This window comes from Gopherus evgoodei, chromosome 3, assembly GCF_007399415.2.
Source record: "Gopherus evgoodei ecotype Sinaloan lineage chromosome 3, rGopEvg1_v1.p, whole genome shotgun sequence".
Classification (NCBI taxonomy): Eukaryota; Metazoa; Chordata; order Testudines; family Testudinidae; genus Gopherus; species Gopherus evgoodei.
This window is the reverse complement of record NC_044324.1, coordinates 3,521,494-3,547,669: the sequence shown is the minus strand read 5'-3', so window position 1 is coordinate 3,547,669 and position 26,176 is coordinate 3,521,494. Positions and strand designations below refer to the sequence as shown.

At 50.9% G+C, this 26,176-nt stretch overlaps 1 protein-coding gene across 1 annotated transcript; it reads left to right on the top strand.

The window, feature by feature from the left end:
* Positions 1-1,004: 1,004 nt before the first annotated feature.
* Positions 1,005-5,271, top strand: BCDIN3D (BCDIN3 domain containing RNA methyltransferase). The gene is made up of 2 exons (XM_030554542.1): positions 1,005-1,217; positions 4,023-5,271. The coding sequence occupies exons 1-2, from the start codon at positions 1,014-1,016 to the stop codon at positions 4,614-4,616; spliced, it is 798 nt and encodes a 265-aa protein (XP_030410402.1). The 5' UTR covers positions 1,005-1,013; the 3' UTR covers positions 4,617-5,271.
* The last annotated feature ends 20,905 nt before the right edge of the window (positions 5,272-26,176 follow it).

The following is a 26,176-nucleotide window of genomic DNA, read 5'->3' as shown; positions in this document are numbered from 1 at the left end:
GTGTTGTCATGCCCCAGCATTCTGCACTATAGTGTTGAAAGTACACACCTCTGATAAATCTTAAATTTGGTTTTGTCATTGTATTTTGATGATTTCCAGATTGTATTTAAGCTCCTGAAGGTGTTCCTGGCTCTATTGCTTCTGTTTATACCCATCTTAATTTAAATTTAAAATTAACTTTCAGGTGTAAACGAACTCTTACTTTCCCTTCCCTGACACTTGTCTGTCTGATCTATTTAGAATATAAACTCTTTGGAGCTGGCACTGTCTCTTATTATGGGTTTGTCTACACAGAAAGATAATCCAGAATAAGAAAGCATGTGAATTTAAAGTAGATTAACTATTCCTTAACTCTGTGTGGACACCATTATTCTGGAATAAGAGTGCCTTGTCTCAAATTAGTTTAATCCCAGTGGATTAAACTAATTTATAGTAAGGCATTTTTATTCTGGGAATAAGAATGGAGTAACAATTAGCAAAATTAGTCTGGAATAAGACCAGGTGTAAATAAGGTCTGAGTGTTTCACACAGTGAGACCCTGCTCTCTAGGGTGACCAGATAACCCGATTTTACAGGGACAGTCTTGATATTTGGAACTTTGTCTTCTATAGACACCTATTACCCCTGGCCTGACTTTTCACACTTGCTGTCTGGTCACCCTACTGCTCTCCCTTGGGTTTTGTAAGTCCCACGGGAATAGAAACAACAACAACCCGTTACAGGGCTCCCAGGAAGTCCTATAAAGAAACCAAAACCTGGACATCATAGGGCCTAAATTTATCATTTTAGCAGCACAACTCCCAGGAATGTGCATTCAGGGGAACCCAATTGCTGCTGCACAGGGCCCTCTGGCGCTTTCCTCCCCTTCACGTCTCTCCCTTCTCAGCCTCCCCCGCCCCAGCGTCTCAGCTCGCGCACGCGCAGCTCCGCCGCACGGAACCTTTCTGCCCCCGGCCAGAAAAGCGTCGGCGCTTGGTGGCCCGCCGGGCGGCTGAGCCGAAGGACCGGACAAGATGGCGGCCCCCATGAGGGAAGGGCCCGAGGGGTTGCCCGGCGGCCCCGAGCCCGGGGCGGCCCCCTACGGGAACTTCCCCAATTACTCCCGCTTCCACCCGCCCGAGGGCCGCGTCCGCCTCCTGCCGCCGGCGCTGCTGGGGCGGCTCTTCCCCGCGGGGCCCTCCCCGCTGCTGGGGCTGGACGTCGGCTGCAACTCGGGGGTAAGCGGCCGCGCGGGGCGGGGGCTCTGCTCGGGGAGGGGACACTCGGGTCACGGTAACAGGGGGAAGGGGCCGGGATAGCCTGGGGGGCAGTGGACTTGCGGGGGAGGGGGCGGGCTGGGGTTACATGGGGGAGGGAAGAGCGGGGGGAAGCATGGGGGGGCAGTGCCCTGGGGGTAGCACAGAGGTGGGGGGGCAGTGCCCTGGGGGTAGCACAGAGGTGGGGGGGCAGTGCCCTGGGGGTTAACGTGGGGGAGGGAAGAGCTGGGGGAAGCATGGGGGGCAGTGGACTGGGGGTAGCACAGAGGTGGGGGGGCAGTGGACTGGGGGTAGCACAGAGGTGGGGGGGCAGTGCCCAGGGGGTTAACATGGGAGAGGGAAGAGCTGGGGGAAGCATGGGGGGCAGTGAACAGGGGTAGCACGGAGGTGGGGGGGCAGTGCCCAGAGGGTTAACATGGGGGAGGAAAGAGCTGGGGGAAGCATGGGGGGCAGTGGACTGGGAGTAGCATGGAGATGGGGGGGGGTATGGTGGGGCAGTGCCCAGAGGGTTAACATGGGGGAGGGAAGAGCTGGGTGAAATATGGGCAGCATTGGACTGGGGGTAGCATGCAGATGGGGGGACAGTATCCAGGGGGTGTACATAGGGGAGGGAAGACCTGCGGGTAACATGGGGAAGGGGCAGTGCATGGGACTAGCATGGCAGAGGGGAAGATCCTGGGGTAGCATTAGGGTTGCCAAGCCTCCCGGATTGGCCAGGAGTCTTCCAGTGTCGGCCTTGATATCGGTGGCTACTGAAACCAATCCAGGAGATTTTAACAGGACAAAGTCCGGTCAGCGGTGCAGCAGGGCTGAGGCAGGCTCCCTACCTGCCTGACTCTGCCAGGCTCCTGGAAGCAGCCGCCAGGTCCTGTTCCTAGGTGCAGGGCATGCCAGGGGTTCTCTGCGTGGAGCCCCTCCACCCCCACCCCAAGCACTGACTCTGCAGCTACCATTGGCCGGGAACCACTGGAATCTAGTTTTGCAAATCTAGTTTTCCTTTCTTTTGCCCTAATGCCTGAAAGTTGAAACAAAATGTTTTGGGATGAAATGAAATGACAGCTCTAGTCCTGATCACTTGTGGTTATTTTAAAATCTCATGGTAATTTTCATAAAGTTGGTGTTTTGGCAGTATTTCAAGGCTCCTACCTACATTCTATTTCTCTAAATTCCCCCTGTATTTTACCTGGAATATTATGTGTTTGATGTATATTTTTGCTGTGAACTGTATGTAGATGTGGTGCATTCTACTCCAGAAGTGGCTGTTTCTTTAGTGTATAGAGAAGCGATCCAGTTTGTGAATTGGACAGGGCTTTAAAAATGGCTTCTGTGGATAAAGAGGACTTTATTATACTGAGAACTATATTTAAAAAATGCATTTGAGTGAAAGTACTGCTTTGCATTCTGCTTTGGATTCATTTGTGTTGTTATTTGTTATGGTGGTTCTTAATCTCCTTGCATTATCTGAGTGATTCTAGACCTCATTTTAAATGAACTTTCATGAGATCAACTAAACATCCGGTCATTAGGCCACAGTGTCTAAAATGGGAGTTCTCAACTTTTCTTTCTGATACCCCTGACGTGCTATAAAAACTCCATGGCCCACCTGTGCTGCCACAACTGTTTTTCTGCATATAAAAGCCAGAGCCAGCAGTGGTGGGTAGCAAGCAGGGCAATTACATCGGGTCCCATGCCTCAGGGGCCCCTGTAAAGCTAAGTTGCTCAGGTTTTGGCTTCAGTCCCAGGTGGCAGGGCTCAGAGCTCCAGGCTTCAGCACCGTGCCGCATGGCTTTAGCTTTCTGCCCTGGGCCCCAGCAGGTCTAACACCAGCCCTGCATGGTGGACCCCCTGAAACCTGCTTGGGGTCAGGCCTGGACCCCTGGTTGAGAACCGCTGGTCTAAAATACAGAAGCCAAAGAGAAAATGTTTGACCACTAGAGGGCACTGTATCCCTATGTAACCTAATAATCTTTTTACTTGCACAGAGATAAACACAGCTGTGTTTATTCCTTGGTATCATGTCATTTGGGAATTTCACCAGCAGCTTTGATGGTAGGAGACACACTTTCCTATTCAATGGAACAGCCTGAAAAAGGAAATGGAAGGGAAAGCCCTGACAGTACCAATCTTATGGCTTTATAAATATTTTCCCATGAGTAATTTGGAGGAGGAAGTGCATTATCATCAGTATGGCCTTCTAAATCCTCTATTCAGGTTATTAAGAGTCCTCTGAGGCTTATCTAGAGAGCCGAATATATCATCCACCTCTGTAAAGGAAGAGGGTATTCAGCAAGATGTATATTGGCAGAACTACTCTTCCCCATAGTAGTCAGGGCAGGATCCTGGGTGTCAAGGGACCTGGCCTCTGTTCCTGGCTCTGCTGCTGACCTTGAGGCATGATTCAAAACCCAGTAGAGTCAATGGAAAGACTCCCATTGAATTACATGGCATTGGGTTAAGTCCTTGCTGCGTGATCCTGATTGTCACTTCAGTGCCTCTAAAATGGGAATAACATATAGGGAGGTTGTGAGGCTTGGATAATGAACATCTTTGAAAGCCCTTAGAGATCTTCAGAGAGAAAGTGCTGTGACTTTTATTTTGTCCTGGTTCCAGAAAGGATGAATCCATCAATGGGTTGCCCTACTCTGCGGGACATAGAAACCTCAAGAAAAATCTGAGACCTGATCCTTGTATCTCAGTGGGCCCATATATCTTGGTGATACGTTACTGAGCATGCTGAGTGAATCCATGCTGTTTTTCCTTCTGCAGGAGCTCAGCGTTGCTCTCTACAGACACCTCCTTGGTCTACAGGAGAACGAGGCCAGCCCTGATCAGCCTGTTGTTGGGAAGATCCTGAACCTCCTGTGCTGCGACATCGACGCAGGACTGATAGAGAGAGCTCAGCGATGCAGTCCCTTTCCTGGCTCCATCTCCTATGCCACCCTGGATGTCATGGATGCTAGTGCCCGCGAGTTGTTCTTGAGCTCCTATCTGAGCAGGTTCAGCCGTTCCACCTTTGACATCTGTTTTTGTATGTCAGTGACCATGTGGATCCACCTGAACCACGGGGATGATGGCCTGGTGGAGTTCTTATCCTACCTTTCGTCTCGGTGCAACTACCTGCTTATTGAACCCCAGCCGTGGAAGTGTTACAGAGCAGCCGCCCGGCGCCTCCGGAAGCTGGGTAGGAATGATTTTGATCACTTTCGCTCTCTGGCCATCAATGGGGACATGGCAGAGAGGATAACCCAGATTTTAACTGAGGATGGTGGCATGGAACTGGTGTGCTGCTTTGGTAGCACAAGCTGGGACAGGAGTCTCTTGCTTTTCAAATCAAACAGATTGACTCAAAAGCAACTCTGAGAAAGGGGAGCCCTGTGCCTGATGAAAACATCATCCTGTGCCCAGGAGGGGTGGGGGGAGAGGTCATGGTCTGAGCATAGAACTGGGAGCCAGGAGCTTCTGAATCTGCATCTCAGATCTCTCACTGATTCCTCTCACCTCCCTCTGCCTCAGTTTCTCCTTCTGCAGAATGAGGATGATAATTGTGACCTATCTCTTGGAGTGCTCGGGTAAAGTGCTTTTGAAGATCAAGTGCCATATAAGTTCTTTGTACATACACAGGTTATTTCATGGAAAGACGGTGCATTTATCTTTCCCCAGGGATTCTCCAGGGAACAAGAATACACTTCCATTTATCACTTATGAGAATCCGTTTCTTCCCTCAGATAATATTTTTTATAGTTCTGTTTTTATGACTGCGCTTCCTAGCAGTTTGTAAGTGATAGCTGATGGGCAGTTCTAAAGGGGTGTGGATTTGGCTAGCGTTAAGAGCTGCTCAAACAGTATCAAGGCATCTTTGCTGCCATGTGTCTCATGAGCAAACTTCAGCAGTCTGCCGAAGTGTGTGGACTTTGACCATCCCATGGAGTGAAGTTTTTGTGGGGCATGTATCCATATAATACAAACAAAAGTGAGAGCTGTTTGACAAATAAACTATTTTTTATTTTTAATTAAACATGCGTTTTATTTTTTCTCGTCAACTTTCCACTCAACCATTGAGTCTATCCAGTTACATTTTAGGAATCAAGGGTTCTGCTAATTGAGTTTATAGTACAATTGCATAATAAAAGCAATGCCTTTGCCTGTATATTAGTCATAGGAAAATAATACTTCATGAAATCAGGGGGCTTGGTTGAAATACCTTCTTTTAAATTTAATGGGAAAAAACTATTTTCAGGTAAGGCGGCTGTAATCAAATTTTAAAAAGCCTTAAAATGTGGGAAATACACAGTTAAGGAATTGTCAAATTTCTTTATATATAATCTTTTTAGGAATTTCATTTTTTCTTACATTTTCTTTAACGATACTAATGATTTTCAACATATTTCCGATCTTATATCTACTTACTGTTCTATGTATAATAAAGATAATTAGTAAGATTTGCATGTATTCTGAAAAAACAGATTAAAGGTACCTTGTGGTATAGTTATAATTTTGCATACTTCAAAAACTTTAGGTAGGTGTAAGTTTGTAAGATACTCCAGTTACCTGTCCCACTGTTTTCTTACAATACATCTCCAGGTTTCACTCCGCTATACTGTAAGTTATTGGTATCATTAAAGGCAATATACAGATATAAACATTGAAAGGGAAAACTGACTGCAGTAACACAATCTTCTCCTAGGAGGAGGAGTTCTCTTACTAACCTTTCATGCAGTTGGGCAGAATGCCAGAGATTACATATCTCTATGACACTAGCTTTCCCCCCCACCCCCTTATGGGAGCTTTCTAAGTGACAGTATAATTGTGTGTAGTGCTTGAGGAAACAATTAAGAAACCCCCTAATGAGCTTAAATTTTAAACCAACCCCTGTACAGCCAGCCAGAGAGTTCTAAAGGCAAAGGGTGAGTGAAACTAGCTGTTGAAATCTCTGAATAATTATTGGCAAACAAAGGTATATTTCCTTTTGTGATCCCTGCCCATCCAGGTCATCAAAGTCCTCATGGCTAGTGTTCAAAGGCGTCAATCAATTGCTGTCACTCATAATAGTTTAAATTGTTTTCAGACATACAAATTTGTTCAAAGAAGTAAAGTAATAGTAGCTGACTGTTATAAAACCTCCTTTCACTCAGCAATTATTCTGATTGTAAGGGCTCACTAGATCGTCTGGTTTGACCTTCTGTATGTCACAGGCCATGAACGCCCTCCGGCACTTGTATGCTAAACCCAACAGTTGAAATGAGATGAAAATATTACAGCCCCCAGGAGACTGGATTAGATCATTATGTGCCGCAGGCAGAGAGTAGGAAGGACCGCAGTGCACCAATACTTGAGTCCCCTGCAATGGCAGGGAATTGATTACATGAGATATACCTAGATAATCCTGGGAAGTGACCACGCACTGCAGAGGAAGGTGAAATCCCCCAAGTTTGCTGCCAATCTGACCTGGGGGAAAATTCCTTCCCATACCCATGTATGGCAATCAGTTAGACACTGTGCAGGTCCAACCAGCCAAGCAGCTGAGAGAGGATGTTTGGTGCCACCTCAGAGCCCTGACTCACCCCGCCCAATATCCCAATCCAGCCATGGCCATCCCTGATGCTTCAGAAGAAGGTGGCTTTAAAAGCTTTCCCAGAATACAGGGTGTTAGAGGTGGGGGCAGGAACTATCCCTTCCTGACCCCTGCCAGTTTCTGGCTGAAACCCTGAACCATGAGCTTTAGGAATACAATACCTAAATCAGAAGGGAGCCCTGCGCTCTACCATCACAAGCAACCCCCACATACAATTGCAATTGTAAATTTGTGGCTGCTGTGTAAAAGCTACGGTATTTGCTCAAACAATGAGGAATCCTTGTGGCACCTTAGAGATGAACACATTTATTTGGGCAGAAACTTTTGTGGGCTAAAACCCACTTCATCAGATGCATAGAGTGAAAAAACAGTAAGCAGAATATTTATATTCTAGCACGTGAAAAAATGGGAGTTGCCTTACCGGGTTGGGGGGGGGGGGGGGGAGTCAATGCTAACAAGCCAATTCATTTAAGTTGGAAGTGGCCTATTCTCAGCAATTGATGAGAGGGGGGTGAATACCAAGGAAGGGAAGATTACTTTTGTAGTGCTAACCAGGCCCATGCAATCAAGTCAGCCCATTTCCAACAGTGGATGAGACGGTGTGGGTATCAGCAGAGGGAAAATTACTTTTTGTAGTGGCCCATCCACTCCCAATCTTTATTCAGGCCTAATCTGATGGTGTCCAGTTTGCAAATTAATTCCAGTTCTGCAGTTTCTCGTTGGAGTAGCTGGAAAATATTTTAATCCAAGTAACGGCAGCAGTGGTATGGATTTTCAGTCTCCAAAGACTTAACTTCCTCTACCCCTTGCCCTATGGAGCAGTCAGCTGGGGAGAGTGGTTGGATTGTGAGCCCCAGAAGGCTTGTTTTATTCTAGGTAGCTAGATCCTCCACCTTTCAGTATGGAATAAACAAGTTTCCACATCTCATTATTATGAATCTTGTTGCAACGGATTTTAAAACTTGGACTGTGTTAGCTATTGATGGTGGGGAAATGAATCTACCATGGATTTCAGTAAAGAGCCAACCCATCCCTCAATCTCTGCCCTGTAGGTTTTTCTCTAGTGCCTATCACCTGGGTAATTAAGGGCACATCTCTGTGTGCAGTGCGGCAGAGGCGTGGCCAGACTGGTCCAGCTGTGCTGTTGCCGTGCGTGTGGTGAAGATGCTCTAGGCCGAGTGATAGAAGCTAAGTCGGCGAGAGGAGGTCTCCTGTACACACTGGCACTTACGCTGGCCTCTTTTACTTGGCGTGGGGGCTGGAATGTTCACACCCCTGAACGACATGCATTTTGCTGACATGGTAGTGTAGACATGGCCTCAGAGTCTGACCTACTGCCCCTTGCAGTTGATGGGAAAGCTCGCACAGACTTCAGCGGGTGTGAATCCGGGACTCTCCCCACAAGACCACAAAATCTCTCTCCTGGCGACTAAGCCTACCCTTTTACACCCTACTTATCTATTGCTGTGATCTAAATTGTCCAGTTGGTGGCGCTGATGCACCACAGAATCCCAGCTCTTGGAAATCTGTATCGTTCAGTATTCGCTGCTGCTTTTTTCTCCAAATGTTTTTCTCTCTAAACCTTTCAGATCAGACAGATTCAAGGTTCACATTTAAACGGCAGGAGGGGGGAAGCAGGGCTGCCCAGGGAGGGACAAGTGGGGCAATTTGCCCCAGGCCCTGCAGGGGCCCCCATTAGAATATAATATTCTATAGTATTGCAACTTTTTTTTATGGAAGGGGCCCCCAAAAGTGCTTTGCCCTGGAGCGAATCCTCTGGGTGGCCCTGGGGGGAAGCAGCTTCCTCCTCTGCAGCAGAGCTCACCCGCTCTGCTTCCTGGTTACTGCTGTAACTCCTCCCCTGTCCCTCCAGGGGATGATTTGTATTCTTGTCCCACCAAGAAACTTTTGAAGAGCAATGTGCCAAGATGGCGGCAGGAATTAGCCAAACTGTCCAGCTGGGGACATTTGCCCTCTACCCTTCTGAAGAGACCCCTGGCCCATGCTATTTCCCATCTTCTCTGTGATTCCTCACCCTCCCCACCTGGTTTCATTCTCTTTGTGGATTACACAGTACAAACCGTGGGTTTAGATGGATTCACAGAGCCCACACCAGTATGAATCGGGAGTAAGTCCTGTTGCATTCAATGGCATTAACTCTGGATTTACATCAGTGGGGATTAGATCAGAATCTGGTCCAGTACAGTTTGAACGTAGGGGCTGCTCAGAAATGTTGGTCTACACACATACATACAAATCTTATCCACAGAAACATGTGCACAGAAGAGCAGGGCCAATGCTCATAGCTTGGTCACAGCTGGAGATGGGTGAGATCTTTGGACCAAAACTGCCCCCCCGACCCCCCAGCAGATTTGCAGAAGTATCCATTTTGCCCAATTGTTTCTTTAAAAAACAAACATCAGAAAAAGTCAAAATGTTTGGTTTTGACAGATTCCAAATGAAACATTTTGATTTTGGGGGGATTCAAGGTGAGTTTTCCTTTTGAAATTTCCTTTCATTTTATTTGTAAAAATTCAAAACCACTAACACGTGCTCAAAATAAAAGTGACACAATCCTGTAGGAACATGTCCATGTGGGGGGGGGGAAATTGTTGAGGAAAAAAATTGAAGAAAAGCCTTTCAGAATTTTCTTTTGGGGGGAAATTTTGAAATTCTTTGGTTTTGTTCTGACTTGGCACAACCTAGACCTCCCCAACTGCAACTTGAGACCATTGCTCCACTGAGAACAGCCGAGCTCCATCCTCTTTGGAACCCTCCTTCAGGTAGCTGAAGGCTGCTATCAAATCCCCCCTCACTCTTCTCTTCTGCAGACTAAACAATCCCAGTTCCCTCAGCCTCTCCTCATAAGTCTTGTGCCCCAACCCCCCTAATCATTTTCGTTGTCCCTGCTAGATAGGAAAAGGGGGCTTAGGTGTCCCAGTATGTACAGGGGGAGGTTGCTAAAGGAAAAGGCTGAGAACTGTGGCACGAGACCATGCTTCTTTCTGTACCCATCTCCTTGTAATTTAGAGCAGCGGGAGAGGGGCAGGTAAGACATGAGTGGCCATGGGACAGCTGGGTTTGTAGTGTTGCAGAGTTACATCATGCTCACTAGTTTAACAGTAATAGCTGCTAGTCTAAGATCCAGTCAGGATGATGAGTCCAACCCCTATGTGTCAAACTGGATCAGACATAGCTACTGTCCTGCCAAATGGGGCAAACTAAATGACTGTTGAGGGGTCAGTGGCAAGCTATGCAAGTGTCTTAGCCCAGATGCAGAGAGGAATATTGTGGCTGAAATAGAAAGAAACTTGGGAATCTTCTGGCCTTGTGTTTAGAGCCAGTTGGAATTTTTTTTTTAAATGCAGAAAATTTTGACCCTTTTAGCTGAAAAACTAGAAAGCCACCCATTTTTGGCCAAAAACTGACCAAAAAAATCAATTTGGGGCAGGAGGGATGAAAACTGACAATTTTGGGATGAAACCTACTGATTCATCATGCATTTTCATTTTTCAGATTGAACGTTGTTAGGAACGGGGACACTTCTCATGAATGTTTTTCTTTCCGTTGGGAAAAAAAGTGTTTTGACAGACAATTTCCAGCCAGCCCTAATTACGACCCTAGTTTAACTCTTGAGCTGCAGTCACTATCCAGGCTCTCTCCTGCCGCCAACCTTCACAACCTTGGAAAGTACCTGACATCTCCTGGAGCCTGATTTTTAGAGGTGACAATCTCCTGTTGCGTTGGCGTCAGCTGAGTGCTTGGGGAAGTCAAGCCCCCTACTTGCTGATCCAAGTGTCATCTCAGGAAACTGCCTCTACAACTACCACTGTGATGGACTGGACAGAGATTGGATAGGATAGAAGCTTTCCAAGCCATTATGCGTATGAGAAGAAGGATAGTCGAGAGGTTTGATCCCCAAACACAGTCAATTCCCTGCTCCAACATGGGCTTCCTGTGTGATCTTGGCAAAGTCACTTGGCCTCTCTGTTTGTCAGTTCTCCAGCTGTACAATAGGAATAACCCTTCCCTACCTCACAGCTGGGCTGTGTGGGTGACTACGTTAAAGATTGGGCAACGGGAGCTGTCTGAATACCGAAGACAGATAGATACGACCTGGAGGGGCTGCTTGTTCCCTGTCCATCATTCACTTCCGGTCGGTTTCTCAGCCAGCTCCCACGATCCCTGTGTGGACAGAACTCAGCCAATCTGGATTTCTGATCATCTTGTTCGCTGGCTTTCTCTGAAACAACTGGGTGAGCTCAGCGTTGAGCTTGAAAATAAAAGCTGCTCAGTCACAGAAACGTGGTGCTGGAAGGGAATGGAGAGGCAGGATCAAATAAATCTAGGTCATCTCTGGCCGGGGTTTGTCCAGCCAGTTCTTAAAACCCTCCAGTGATGGGGATTCTGGTCACCTCCAGTGTCATGGGTGTTGGGTAGATTCCCCCTGAAGAAAGAAGTCCAAAGACCCTGGGTTCTAGGGACTCTGATTACCCTTTAATTAACGACTGGATCAGTAGCAGCACCATTGAAGTGGAATTACCCAGCATAAATGAGAACAGAATGAGGTGCTGGGAGCCCAGGCAGGGAACAAGGGTTGATGCAGGAACCTGGTTGATTAGGAGACAAATTCCTTACCCTGATGTGGGGCAGGGGGAGAGGTGTGGACAGCAACCTGGGGAAGAGTGGAAAGGAGTGGCAGGCCGGCTTTGTAGGCTCAAGGGTTGGGAGCCAGGGCTGGTTTGCTTTGGACTAGGGACTTCTGTCTGCTGGAGAGTTAGAGCTGAACTTGTCGAAGAGCAGAGGTGGGAGGGAAAGTGATTTTAGTACGGAAATCAGAGCAGGCAAGTTGTCTATCACCCAGTGACTCTACTCCCCCCTCTCTTGCTCCCAGCTTTCTCAATGAATAAAGCATTGGCAATGCATAGGTCAATTAATACTGCCCCCCCCCCCGCTCCCCCACAGCCCGAGCTGGCTAGAGATGTAATATTCAAGTTTGGGAAACAAGAATCAACAATGAACGCTCCTCCTCCCCCGCCCCACCCCGCAAGCAGCTTCCTGTAGCTGAAAGCTTGGTAGCTAGTTGCTACAAGCTCCTCATGGCAGAGGCTGCAGTTCTCCTGTGTTCGGCTTCATGGGCGTGATTTCCCTCATCGCTCTGGGAACAAGTTCTTCTAATTGCCAGTGAATAGCAGAGGAAGTGTGGGAGCTGCTGACCCATGTGTCTCCTCCTGGCAGGGAGGGATGTGGAGCATGGGGACCCCTTGAGCAGTAACCCCACCCCCCAAATCACCAAATCACCCAGATGTGCACTCAGAAATATATACATATATGGACCTCCCCCACCCCTGCCACAGAGCCAGTTGGGATTTTTCCAACAAAACATTTTTTTCTGCTGGAAAATGATGATTGGTCAACCCTGAAAGGTCTCACCGGAGCATATCGGTGTTGACAAAGTTTTCATGGTGACGGTTTCTCTGGTCATGAATGGAGCTTTTGGTCAAAATCGGAGTGCGAGAGACCTCAGAACAGTCAATAGTTTGGTAACTTTCATGTGGGAAAGCCAGGTTCTCATCCCCCTTCTTTGGCTGACAGAGAGCAGGGATTTGAACCTGAGTCTTCAGCATGCCGAGCAAGTGCCTCGGCCATTATAGGGTGGGTTGTTCTTGGCTCTGTGTTTTGGTGAGAACTTTGGGGAGGTCTCCGTTTCCTCCTCATTAGGGGAAAACTGGTTCCTACCCAGCTCAGACTCCCCCTCCCCGGTGCCTGTTTTGGTGCCACCCCCTTGCAAAATTCTGAGATGATTAAAAGTTACTAGCTGAGTGAATGGAGCTTGCGCTCCCCTTTCCAACGCTAGGGGAGGCCTCTGCGGGATAGTGGCCAAGGCGCTTTGCTAAGATTTAAGTATCATGAGTTCTGTTGCTACCTCTGCTGCGTGACTTTGGACAAGCCGTTCCTTCTTGCAGCACTGCCGTTTCCTCCCTCTTTATCTCAGCATGATGAGGAAGTGGATTTGCAGTTGCAAAGCGCTTGGAAATCTTGGGTTGGAAAGTGTTACCTACAGACCCGATCCACAATCCCTGGAAAGACTTCCACCGACTTCACTGGGATTGAGATCAGGCCTAGAAGTTAAGGACTGTTAGTGGCTGCCTTGATCGCTGCATGGCACTGGGGCAAACATCTGAGTCCTTAGGTCCTTCACAGGGAAACTGGATTCTTTGGGGCTGGAGGGGAGGTCTGACTTTACAAGCAACCATTTTTGCAGCATTAGGGCACTCAAAGCTCACGTGCCGGAGTGTTAGCTCATCGCCACGGAGCCGGTGTGTCAGGGTGGGATTCTTACTTGAGCTGATCAGCGGATGCTGGTTCCCTCCCCACCTCGTGAGGTCTCAGAGCTCCAGGGTCCTGAGCCTGATTGTCTACACTGCAATTTTACGGCCCCGCAGCTCGAGCCGAGTCAGCTGACCCAAACTAGCTGAGGTCACGCCATGGGTCTTTGATCTTCGTGTAGACATGCCTACATCCTCTACTGAAATGAGCTTTTTGATTCATGAAACAGAAATGTAGACCTGGAAAGGACCTTGAGAGGCTGACCTCGTTCAGCCCTCCATGTTGGACTAGGTGAAGGTGTAGCGGTGGATGAGTGCCAGTGCTATCCAACCAGGCTGCGGACAGAGAGACAGTCTCTCTCTCCTTCTCTCTCGAACCTTCCCCATGAGAACATCATCAAAACGTCTGCGCAATGTCTTGCCTTCAATGAATCGGTATATTTCAGTGAGATGAAATGTCATTGGGAATGTCCCAGCCAGTTCTAATTCTCACCCCTTCATGTACAGCAGGGCACAATTTGGCTAAGTTTAGTGTCTGTGCGCGTGTCCTTGGAGCAGCTAAGATTGTCCCCTAGGAGAGGCAGGACTTGCTGGGCCTGTGACCAGACCTGGCAGGAGAAATTCTGTGGCCTAGTTCCTAAAAGGGGGATCATAGTTTTATGGCTGTACTTGTAAGTTATGTGGCATCCACACAAGTGGGTTTTGGTGTACTTGGCTGTCGGAGCGTTGGCCATTCTTGGCCTCCTGCACGGGGGGGGGGGGGGTGTCAGCCCAAAAACACTGAGATCTGCAAAATGTGACGAAGCTGCTGAAACCCAGAGATCGGAATCCAGGTGCTTGAATGAACATGTTCATCACGCTGCAACAGGCCTGCCTTCTCCAAAAAGAACAAGCTGCGGGATGACACATCAAAGGAGAGGGGCAGATCTGTTGTCTTCCCCGCTGAGATCAAAAGAAAGAAGCAGGGCGTCTCCTCTCCTGGCTAGAGGATGAGATTTCTCAGCCCCTGTTCTCTGTGTCCCTTTAATCTCAGCTACATCCCAGAAGGGCACTGTTTCAGGCATGTGGGTGAGGTCCTTATGCTTTGCCCCTAGAGTTGCCCATTATTTCTTTTCTGCAAGGGAGGATATCTCAGGTGGGATGCTCTGTTTGGGAAGAATTTTCCCTTGGTGCCTAGAGAGTGGCATCCATTGCAGAATTACATGGGGGAGGGGGTGTGGAGGAATGCAAAGCTCAGAAAAAATCTACAGGGCCGTGCACATCATAATGAACCAACAGAGAAAGGAACCTGGCACGAGCATAGAAGGTGCCAGGGTAATTATGCATTGGCCACGGTGGACAGAAATGAAGGCCCATGCTCTGGTACTGGCTTTGAACTGCAGAGCTCCTTGCTGTCTTGCTGATGCATTTCTCCCTGCTTCCTCTTTGCTGTGAAGATGATCCAGAATGTGAGTTCTGCTTTGTGAGTTTGTGTCCCATGATTTATGGTGCACAACCAGGTCTTAAAAAAGCCAGAGCACAGAGACACAAATTAGCAGGAGCATTTTCAAAAAGCTGCAGTGACTTTTCAGGAATATGTGCAGTGAATATTATAAAGTTCTTGAAATTCCTGGGGCTGATACCAAGAACTACAATTGCATTCTCTGTGATCCTGAACTTCTCAGAGTGGGTACCTAGAACCAGCACTGCATTCTCTGTGATCCTGAACTTCTCAGAGTGGGTACCTAGAACCAGCACTGCATTCTCTGTGATCCTGAACTTCTCAGAGTGGGTACCTAGAACCAACACTGCATTCTCTGTGATCCTGAAAGTCCCAGAATGCATACCTAGAACCATCACTGCATCATCTAGGCCCTCTCTGGGGCACATCACAGATTTCTCTCTGTACTCAGGTTTCAACAGAACGCTTCGCCTGCTAGTTCCCAACCGTTCCTCCTAAAATACACATTCCAGTTCTGCTGTAGCATTTCCAGTGTACACCTGGCCTGAGCTACATACAGGTTGGAACAGATCATTAGGCAGAAGGGGTAACACATGGCATAGGTGGGCACATGAAACAAAGTGGGAAATTGGGGATTAGCTTGTTATGCATAATGAGTTCGAAGTGGGCAATTAAGGGTAGCCGGCAGTGAGGTGTGTTACAAATTGTTGTAATGACAGAGTCCCTGTTTAGTCCAGGGTTGTGAGTATCTAGTGGAGTTATGAATTGAAATTCCCCAGCCGACCGTTTGAAGGCATTGAGCAGTTTTCCTTTGAGGACAAGGACTGAGAGGTCAGGTATGCAGCAATCACTTTGTGAAAAGTGTTCGCTCACAGGCGAGAGAGAGTTTTTGGGGCCTTTTATCATTTTTTTGTGTGAGTTTGCCTGCGAGTGTTGGGATTGTCTGGTGTCACGGAGTCCCCGGGTGATGCTCTGGAACTGCTCCCCACCAAGCCAGGCAGGACTTTGGGGAGCCTCCTCTCCCTTGGAGCAGACTGGCTCCAGGGCAAGAAGCTCACATGGCTTCACCTCCTGGGTCTCTCTTTGGAGCATTCAGCATATGCCCCTCCGTGCGCTTCCCCCAGCGCGTCCACTCAGGCAGGGTCCTGGGGAAGCCACAGGGTCCTGCACCCCCACTTTGCAGTCAGACGTGACTCTCAGCCAGCCAGTAAAACAGAGGTTTATTTGATGACAGGAACATGGTCTAAAACCGAGTACAGAGAACCGGACCCCTCAGCCGGGTCCATTTTGGGGGGCAGTGAGCCAGACACCCACGTCTGCACTTCACTCCTCATCCCCAGCCAGCTCCAGACTGAAAACCCCTCCAGCCCTTCCAGTCCCTCCTCTTCTGCTCAGTTCCTTTCCCGGCCCAGGAGGTCACCTGATCTCTTTGTCTCCAACACCTTCAGTTGGTTCCTTTGCAGAGAAGGGGCCCAGGCCATCAGCTGCGAGGAGACAGTGTCAGGCATTTATGTACACTGGCCCTTTGCTCTGCAGCAACCATACACCCTTATTCCACCACCTAGATATTTAAGAACTGCCTAGGGGACACTGAGGCACCAACACAGTATTCAGAGAAAACATTAAGAACATTCCCAGTTCATCACATCTGCTTCCACCCACACAGCAGTTGTGGGGCATTTGATCCACAGGCTGAGGTTCACCATGTGTTGTGACAGGCACACGTGGGACTCATGAATGGTGAAAGGTGTGTTGTGATCACCGTCGCAGCGGAGCTACGCCTGCAGGTTCGGCAGCTGTCGTCGTGGCAGGGTCTGGTGCCGCTATGAGTTGGTGGGTCCTGATCTGTGGGGAGCTTGGTTCCATAGTGTCGTTCTGGGCCTTGCAGTCGGTTTCTTTCACCTGAATGACACAATGGAACTGGACTCTTTAGCTGCCCTCTGGGTTGTAGACTAAGGAGCTAAGAGGGGTAGAAAGGCAAGCAAGGTCCTGTCAGGCCATTCCCCTGGCAAAATTCCCAAATGATTAGCTAGTAACCCAAACTCGGTGGGCTTTGCCTGGAGGGATAGGTATAAAAGGGAGACCTAACCCTGCTGCGCCGTGTTCTCTCTGGTTCTGCATTTCTGACTGGCGTGTCACCGGCAGAACGTGTCCGTTCCCTGCCAAGGCTGCAGGCCCTGGCTGGTAGCAGCTCTCTGGTTTTTGTGTGCAAGTGTGAGTTATTTTTTCCAACAACAGAGACCAGCTTCAGCCGGTTTGTGCAAAGTACTGACTTCAGGCGTCCAGGGGAGTGGGTGGCTCAGGGTATGTGTGTGTGTTGGGTGGGGGAGAAAGGGTCTTTTAAAGGCTTGCAAACAAAGTTACTAAGGAAAATATTTGCAAAGGTTTTTTGTTGTCTTTGCAGGGTTAAAATGAGCAAAGCACTACACAAGAGAGGGGAATGAACCTTGGCTAAAAGGTGTAGCTCCAAACCATGTCTGTAAGGTCCCAGGTAAACGTGTTTGCATGTGGCATACACCCTGTGTGGTGTGTGTGTGTGCATACATGTATTTGAGTGTGTGCGTGGATCATGCAGGGTGTTTGTGTGAGAGCATGCCTCCCTGCGTGTGAGGTGTGCAGCTCAGGGGCGGCTCCAGGCCCCAGCACGCCAAGCGCTTGCTTGGGGCGGCATGCCGCGGGGGGCACTCTGCCAGTCGCCGGGAGGGTGGCAGGCAGGCAGCCTTCGGCGGCTTCGGTGGATTCACAGGACCAGCAGACCCTTTGCAGGCACGCCTGCGGGAGGTCCACCAAAGCTGCGGGACCAGCGGACCCTCCACAGACACACCTGTGGGAGGTCCACTGGAGCCGCGGGACCGGCGACCAGCAGAGCGCCCTATGCTGCCGTGCTTGGGGCAGTGAAATGTCTAGAGCCGCCCCTGGTGCAGCCACATGGGAAAAATCAGCTACCATGAGTGCTTGCAAAACCCTGTCAAGAAAAGAGTCCAACACTTTCCACCTACATGGCAGCTGCGTTTGAAGCTCTCAAAGCACATTTTACAGCTGGGAAAATTAAGACACAGGTGAACTGTCACCAGCTTACGTATGATACCATTTGGATGCATGACAAATGCGTTGGAGGCAGTGAGAGTGTCAGGCCTGAGATCAGTTACAATATATTGGGGTCCTTTACCAGCGGGCATTAAGGGGATCTTAGGGAAATCAGAGGTGGAGCCGGGGCTAAAACCCATGCCCCTTGCTCCCATCACTAGACTTCTGTTCAGTCACGGGGTTCAGACAAATGTTCCTGTGTGTTCCCACTGGCTATGACCACTTTGCTCCTTCACTAGCTATGGGATTCTACTGCACCCAAAGCAGGACGCTCGTTTGCATGCTGTTACCCAGAAGACATTGCTAGCTCCCGGAGGGCAACCGCTGTCGAAACAAAATCAACCTGGCCTCCTGCTACATAATGGAGGGTGATGTTAGTGGGGGACTTGCAGCTTTCTGAGGGGATGTGGTGGGTTCTCCGTCAACCGAAGTCTTTAAACCAGCATTGGATTGTCTTCCTAGAAAATGTGTTTAAGCTCACCCACAAGATGTGGGCTGGAGGCAGCCTCACCGGAAGAAAGTCTGTGGCCTCTGTAAAGCCAAAAGATCAGACTAGACAATCATAATCATTCCTTCTGGCCTTCAAATCTATAGATGAAATCATGGCCATGGAATCTGGCCATTGACTTCACTGCGGTAGGATTCCACCTCTTAGATCTGTTTGATAACTGAGGGGTGAACATTCTCCTCCAGGGAAATCCTAACCTATCCACTCGGGGTGAAATTTGGAAGGATCAGGCCTGATCCTGTCTCAGACTTCAAGGACAGCAAGACCCGGAATCTCTAAACACACCCAGGTTCGTGTTTTATTCTCATGCATATGAGGTGGCTTCCAACTTTTGTTGATCAACGACGTTCTCCTCGTGTTTCCCTGAACCTCTCATTCCTAGGTCGGCCGTTTGAGTCTAGCCCAAGTAAACTGAGAACCCAAAGCCATTCCCATCTGACAGCTGTTGGGTGAAGTGAGGTTGGCAGGTCTCAGCCTTGTTCCTAGTGTCCCCCTCATGCAGTGTGGTTCTGGCCTCCCTGGACCACACAGGGGTTTATGAATCTGCTGTAGCTCTTGCGCTAACAGAGCTGGGCCTCCTCATTCAGTCCGTGTCTAGATACCGAGGCTCCAGGTTTGACAGCTGCTGCCAACCCACCCAGACTGTGAATGAATCCCCATAACATTACACCCTGTCAGGTCTGGCACATTAGCAGGGGGAGATGCACATCTAGGACAAATCCTGCTGTCAGGGAAATGCTAGCTGCCGATCAAGCTGATTTGCTGATGAGACGCTTTGAAGCCTGGAAGATTCGCCATAAGTGCCTACATCAGGGAAAGTTGGTTGGAGCTGCCCGCTCTTGCTGCAGTCACCCCATTCCCAGGGCTGGTGGACGCTGCCAACTCCCAGATCAGCAAACGCAAAGGGAAATGCAGGGCGGGGCTTGGGGCCCGCCCCTGTGCTGGGAACAATGCTGACAAAGAGCAGAAAGAAAGGGAAAAAAAACAACCACCCAGAAACAAACCCTTTGGGCCAGTGTGGAGCAGCCTCTGAGGAGCATGAATTCTCCCTTCCCAAGGAGGTGGAAAGGGAAGCGAGAGGCCTTGGGCTGTCAGTGTTTCTCTCAGTTCTCCTGCCCAAAGGCCCCTGCCTGTACAGAACATGATGGGTCATGGGGCTGTAGGGAGCACAGCAATGTTTGCACGGAGTGTGTGGGAAGCAGACATTGTGCACTGGTACCCAATTCGGCTTCTCCCCAGAACATGCAATGACGGGGGTAGCAGAAATCAGACCCGAGCTAAGCCTGCTGTTACCCAGTGCATTGCCTTGGCAAGCTCTGGGTGCATTGTTAATAAGGAGCAGCTCAGTCAAGAGCCCTCAACTCACATCTGCTTCCATGGGAGTTGCAGGCAACCTTGCAGAACTCGGCCTGTGGCATAATAATCTTGTGGATCTGGATTATAGATGCAACATTCACATCTGGATTCGGGTCTGGATTCCAAATCCCTCCTTCCTCTGCCTGCAAAGTTCTAGGGGAGGTGGAAGGGGTTAGGGCAGCTGATTATAGGGATATGGGCTGATTTTGAAATCTGGATCTGGAACTGAGGTCTGATACTGTTCTCGCACTGGATTAAACTGTTTTGACTCCATTGGCCACTGTTCTGATCGCACTTGCAGCGGTGTAAATCAGGAGTAATGCCAATTAAATCAGCAGGCCGAATCCTCAGCTGGGGGAAACCAGGGCGAGTTTGTGTGATTTGCACCAACTGAGGATCTAGGCTGTTGGAGGTCTGCTGGTGTAAGGGAGATCGAAATCAGGACCAGTGACATCGCTGGAGTGACTCCTGACACTGTGTCCAAACTGCTTCCTGTCACAGAAGTGAAAATGGTTTTGCTCTGTGCACTTTAGCAGCTAAACTGTTTTTAACAGCACCCAAGGGGTGCAGAAGAGACTCTCTGCCAACCGCGGGTCCTCTCCTAGTGTAGATTGGCCCTAGAGCCTGAGACGAATTCACTGTGCTTGCTTAATTAGCAGCTTTCCCTCTCGCTGCTGCTCCTACTTTGCAGCAGCCAGAACCGGCCTTGAAGACTCCCCTTTCTTTCCTCGCAGGCCGTAACTGATGCCCTGCTCTCAGTGTCAGGGTGTCCAGGGATCTTCTTGAATGTCAAGGTGGTGGAATGGTTCTCTCCATGGGTCAGACCATCAGCCGCTGTAAATCGGTGAAGCTCCATTGATGTCCATGCAATGTTACACCCAGCTGAGAGTCTGGTCTTAGACTCAAGGAGGAAGACCTCGTGCCCATCCAACGTGCACACACCCACACACAAACTTACATGCACCAACTCATGCATGTATACACAGACCTTTCCCTTCTGGACTCAGAACCAAGAAAACTGGGGCAACAGACCCAAGTTCATGCACAGACACCTTGCCTTGCACACTTAGCCCCGTGGGAACTAGGGATATACACACAAATATGCCCACACCCCAAATGCACGCACAATGTCCCTGGCAATCCAACATGCATACGATTTTTTGCAATCCCAGGTATCTTCCTCAACAGCCTATAATCTCCCGCTCCCTGTACTTGTGACTTCACACTTCTTAAGAACTCCAGCCATGTTTTAATAACTGGTGTCTAGCTGCTGGAGTCACCCACTCCCAGATGCTATCAAGAAAGAAAAATACTTAGGAGAGCACTCAAAGATGACCATGGAGGGAGGTGACCTGTAAATGATCCAGCCTGCTGTGTCACAACATTCCCACCTCATTCCTCGCATGACAGGGATAGTTTGCAAAAAAAAAAACACAGGCTTTTTGGTGCTCTGCAGAGAAAGCAGCACAAAGGAGACACGTGTCAGCTCACGAGCCAGGGGCCCAATTTTGTTCCCACCGAATCCGGGGCGGGAGGGGGTTTCCTGGTTGCAACGTCTATGGAGGTCCAGATTCTGATTTCACTAGGGTGAACCAGGAGTAACTCCACTTCTGTCAATGGCATTGCACGAGTGTAAGCAGGAGAACTGGAGTCACTCCTGATTTACACTGCTGTATCTGAGAGCAGAAGCAGAGTCATCAATGGAGTCAGGACCCAGATCCCACAAGGTCTCTGCCCTGCTTTCAGCAGCCCATTTCCGCTATCACTTTCAATTCCATGAGGTAGGACTGTGCTATTGCGTCCATTGTATGGATGGTGAACTGAGGCCAAGAGAGAATAAGTGACTTGTCGAAGATCAAACAGGGAAGCCTGTGGCACAGCAAGGCACTGAATATGGTTCTCTTCAGTCGCTGCAAGCAGCAATGGGGCATCTTCCAACTGGAGTATGGAGCGATACTGATTGACCTACACCGAGGATGTGCCCCTGAGATGGTAGCTGCTCTTCCTAAGGGCCAGCCTAAGCTCTATGTACGTGAGCCCTTTGCACAGGGGAGAATTTCGCTCCATAGAGCTCAATCCTGCAGTCCCACCTTGGAGCTGGCAAGAGCCCCCAGCTGCCGTTCAAAGCCCATGGGAGCTGCAAGGGCTCGGCCCTTCTGTGCAGTCGCTCAGCACCTTGCAGGATTGGGGCCCGTCTCTGCAGGGTATCTGGAGACACTTCCTGCCCGTGTTCTACATAGCTGTGTTGTGTAACCTGCAGAACATGTTCCAAGTACCTATGTGGGCGATTCCCCCCGGGGCGCACTGAACTGGATGCTCAGGCTAGAACGTGCTCGTTAGATGCTGGTGCGATTAACAAGGGCTGGGAATTGCTTCTGGAGCATGGACACATGGGGTCTGTAGTTTCATCTCCCTCCCTCCCGATGCACCAGGACGCGTTGCCTCCCTCACCTTGCTACACTGAAAGCAAAGCACTGGGCACCAGACGCTAGGGAGCAATTCCTGGGGGGGGCCAAGAAGGGATCTAGAAAGGTTTGTCTGGGTCCAACACAGGCCAGAGTCGCTGGTGATGTAAACAGCATTGCCAGACCTGAACGTTCCCCAACCAGGAGTCAGGGCTTCCGCAATCATGAGACTGGCTTAAAGTCATGGGATTCAATATAGATAATTCGGGTTTTTTGAGGCTTCATGGCTCATGTTTTTAAGCTGTTCCCTGCAACCGCGTGTGCTAAAAATTGAGGCCCCAGCTTTCATGGGTTCTGACCCCCCTGCACGGTGGAGACGTCACCGTGGAGGGGCAGAGAGCTGGGGTGGGAGCAGTCCGGAGTCACTACTCCACCAGCCATCAATGCAGGAGGTGAGACAAGGCGCATCTGCACTAGGGGAGGCCAGGAGCACGTGTAGCAGGAGAGACCACGCTCCCTTGCCCTGGGAAGCAACAAGGGAAGCAATCCATCTCATTAGCACAAGCCTGCCATCCTTGCATTTGAAGACATCAGTCTGCCTTTGCACTGGGAGAGTCCAGACGCCATTGCAGCAGAGAGGCTGGATACCCTTGGACTCAAGGGGGGCCGGTCTCCCTTTGCATCGGGTCGGCCTGACTCCCTTGCACGGAGGAAATCCAGCTTCCTATTGACTGGTTCTGCAGCGGGTGCAGCCCTGCTCTGGCTATTCCAGCTCCAGCCCCTCTGCAGTGGGTGACTCACCCTGGGATTCCTCAGCTCTGAGGTGATTCCTCTCCCCCTCTGTGCTGTGTTTAATATTGTTCAAAGCCCTGAATCAGAGGGTGTGGCCAGAAATCTCCCAAACAGGCAGGCCTCGGCAGGAAAGAAGCAAGAGCCTTTCTCACTGCGAGATGAATACCTGGCCTGGTGCCACAAGGGCTCTGCCAACCCCACAGCACCCAGACCCCTGAGCGCTTGGGGTTTGCTCCTAAGTCGCTGTTTTGGAAGGAAGGTTGATTTTACCCCTCTCTCGACAACAGCCACCCATTTTCCCCCTTGCATGGTCCCGGTTCCCATGACTGGGTCCTGCAACGGCAGCTGAAGTTCCCCATGACTCATTTTGCCTAAGCTTCAATCTCAGATACTTTCTCCACCCTTCCCTACCCGTGAGCGCCACCCCAGTTCGCCATGCCCCATATGCCTCTCTGCTCGGACGGCAGCTTCAGCCCGGGTGACTGGAGGCTGTTGCTGGGGCCCCCACCGATGGCACCACCTCTAGGCCCTTGGCTTGCTGTGACCTGTTGAGATAGGGGTTTGGACCATATGCTGACTTGATCCTGGGTTTATTCCTGAGTTGATCTACGCCTGCACCTGGAAGAGACAAGTGAAATGGGCAAGGATGCAACACACAAGGGGTCCCTGCTCACTCCTGGTCCCATGTGCAGGCTTGGGCAGTGGGGAGGGTACTAGCTAGGTGCTTAGAAGACCCAGGTTCTGTTCCCTGCCTCTGATCAATTGAGTGGCCTCGGGAAAGTCGCTTCCCCTTGGCGCTGCCTCCTGCCCTTTGTCTGGCTCCTCGGTTGCCCCTGGTGGAAAGTGAAACTGGCTTCCTGAAGTGCAAGGACTCCTCCAGTGGATTCCTCCAGTGCCAGGGTGTCCAGCCTCCCTTGGCCTGAGGAGAGCTGCCTCTTGCTTTGAGTTTGCACAATGGGGCCGTGATCTCAGCGTCACACCATCCCATGGGGGAAGCAATTACAAAAGACCAGCGCTCGGGTGACTGGGCCCTGCTTTCCTTTTGCCTCTCGCCTCCAGACAAATGAAACCCTCACCACCCACACGAGCAGCTCCACACCCATCTGCCCCCTCCCGCCTCCTCCCAGGGCTCTGGTCAGTGGGAGGGTTCTCCAGGCTACTCATGGGCAGCGGGCACCACCCAGGCCTGGCCCTCTCTGCCCACCAGCCCTGCTCCCATGCAGAGGCTTCGTTCAGGCCTAGCTGATGAGCCTGGGCTGGGCTTGGCTTGGCTGGGTATTGAGGCGGCAGCTGCTAATGCTGGTGTGTGTGTGTGTGTGTGAGAGAGAGACAGTGCGTGCCTTGGCATGCCTTCAGTCAAAGGTGTGGGCACCTGCGGAGGCCCCCACCCTTTTAGCCTGGTGTGTGTGTGTGTGTGTGTGTGGTGTGGGCTGACACAACCCCTCTTTGGCAGGCAGGATGCTGCGTCTTGGCAGCACAACAAGGGCTGTGGCGCTTCTCAGAATTTCCCGGGCTCGCCCGATCCGGGCCCTGGCATGCAGAGTCACAGCGGGCTTGGCTCGTGCATTCCTGCGGCAGCTGCAAGGACGGTGCTGGGCCCAGCTTTGCGGCTGGGGACGGCGTCCCCCAGGCTGGGGCTGGTGGGCAAAGGGTGCCGCGCGGTGCCTTGGGAGAGCCATTCCAGCAGTCGCCAGGGCGTGGAGGAGCCAGGACCCCCTGCTCTTTGCTCGGACCTGCCTTCAGTGGGGCAGCATGGCAGGGGCAGGGGGGAACAGTCCTTTAGTGCATGAACTGCAGTCTGGCTGAGGCCTTGGTATAGGCCATAGGCCTGGGCCCAAAGTATCCCCACCCCTGACCAAGTGGCTATCCAGCTGATCCATGCAGGACTGCAGGGTCTTCTTCCTCCCTCCCCATTTGCCCCCACTGTATAGCCCCACAGCCCCTCGCTGAACTTGGCCATCAAGGCACCCCGGATAGCCTCGGTGTGGGAAGGAAGGGTGACTCGGTGGGCACTCCCGGCACCGTGCTTTCCCCCAGAGCCATGGTGTCCTGCCTGCTCATTCCCCTGAGGGGAGCCCTCTGCTTTTTGCAGGCCCCAGCCAGAAAGCTGAGCCAGCCACCGGCTGCCTGGAGCGCTGCCGACACCCTGGGGCGTGTGTGTGTGGGCGTCAGCAGGGAAGGGGGCCGGGCAGAGGGTCAGATGTGGGTGCGGACGCAGAGCAGAGTCAAGAGGTGGTTGCTGAAGGGGTGTCTAGGCCAGGGGGCAGCTGAGAGGTGAGATTTGAGCTAGAATAGCAGGGGCTTGTGGGTCAGGGTAGGGGCAGCAGCTGAGCTCTGTCTGTGTGTGTGTCTGGGTCCGCTGGGCAGCAGGGACTGGAGCAGGTTGTGATTGAGGTGAAGCTGCAGAGATGAAATTGGGGTGCCCAAGACTGGAACTGGGGTGGGGGCAGGGTAGCAGGCCAGGCCTGAGGGGCATTGGCAGAACGATGTGTGGGGAGCATGGGACTGGGAGGAATACACTGGACAGCTTCAGGGCAGGAGTGGGGGGCACTGGCAGAGCTGTGTGTGAGGAGCCCAAGGCTGGTGTATGGGGCGGGGGAGAGGGACTGCAGGTCTGGACTGAGATGCCGTGGAAGAGCTGTGTGAGGGCAGGAACGCTGGCTGATCGCCTGCCTTTCTCCAGCCTTTGCTACCACTCTGTGCTCAACAGCAGCGGCTCTGCAGATGCATTGCGAGGTTGAGTCCTTGCAACGTGTTTTGAGGGGCAGGTTACCGTTCAAGAGGAGGGGAAAGGAATTCTGGCCTATCAGGCCAGATAATGGTGTAAAATACTGCCTGCCTCATTTATGGCCGGACCAACATCCTCGCTGGGAGCTGCGCACAACTGCAGAGCTTCCATTGCCCCGAAGTGGGATGGACAGGGTCAGACCCACTGGTTACTTGGCAACTGTGACAATTCAGCGCATCTCGGACATCCTTCTTAGCAGACCGCGACCAGGGCTGCACTCTGGGTGTCCTGAAGTGTGTCTGTGTGCAAGGAGCAGGGTTTTGGGGTCGTCCGTTCTGCTCCCAATGGCAGGACGGAGTTAGGAGGCCTGACTGAATGGCAGCGGCAGTGTTTATGGCTTGCAGACCCTGCCAGCTCAGCTGGGCCTGAGCGAAGGACCTTGCCCCGGGTGTTGCAACCACCTGGCAGGAGTGATGTATGATTGCCGAGGGCACGGAGCAGGTGTCCCAGGCTGCAGGGTGAGCCACAGACCCATGTGAGGGCTATTCACCCCTGTGCAGAGCCCCTCAAAACCCATTGTGGCAGCACTCAGGACTTCAATGGTGCCCAGGCCTCGTGCTGCAAAGCGGGGATTTAGACAGGGCTGAGGCTCCCCAACTTTTGGCTCATGTCCCAAACAGAGGTGAGCTCCAGAAGTTCAGC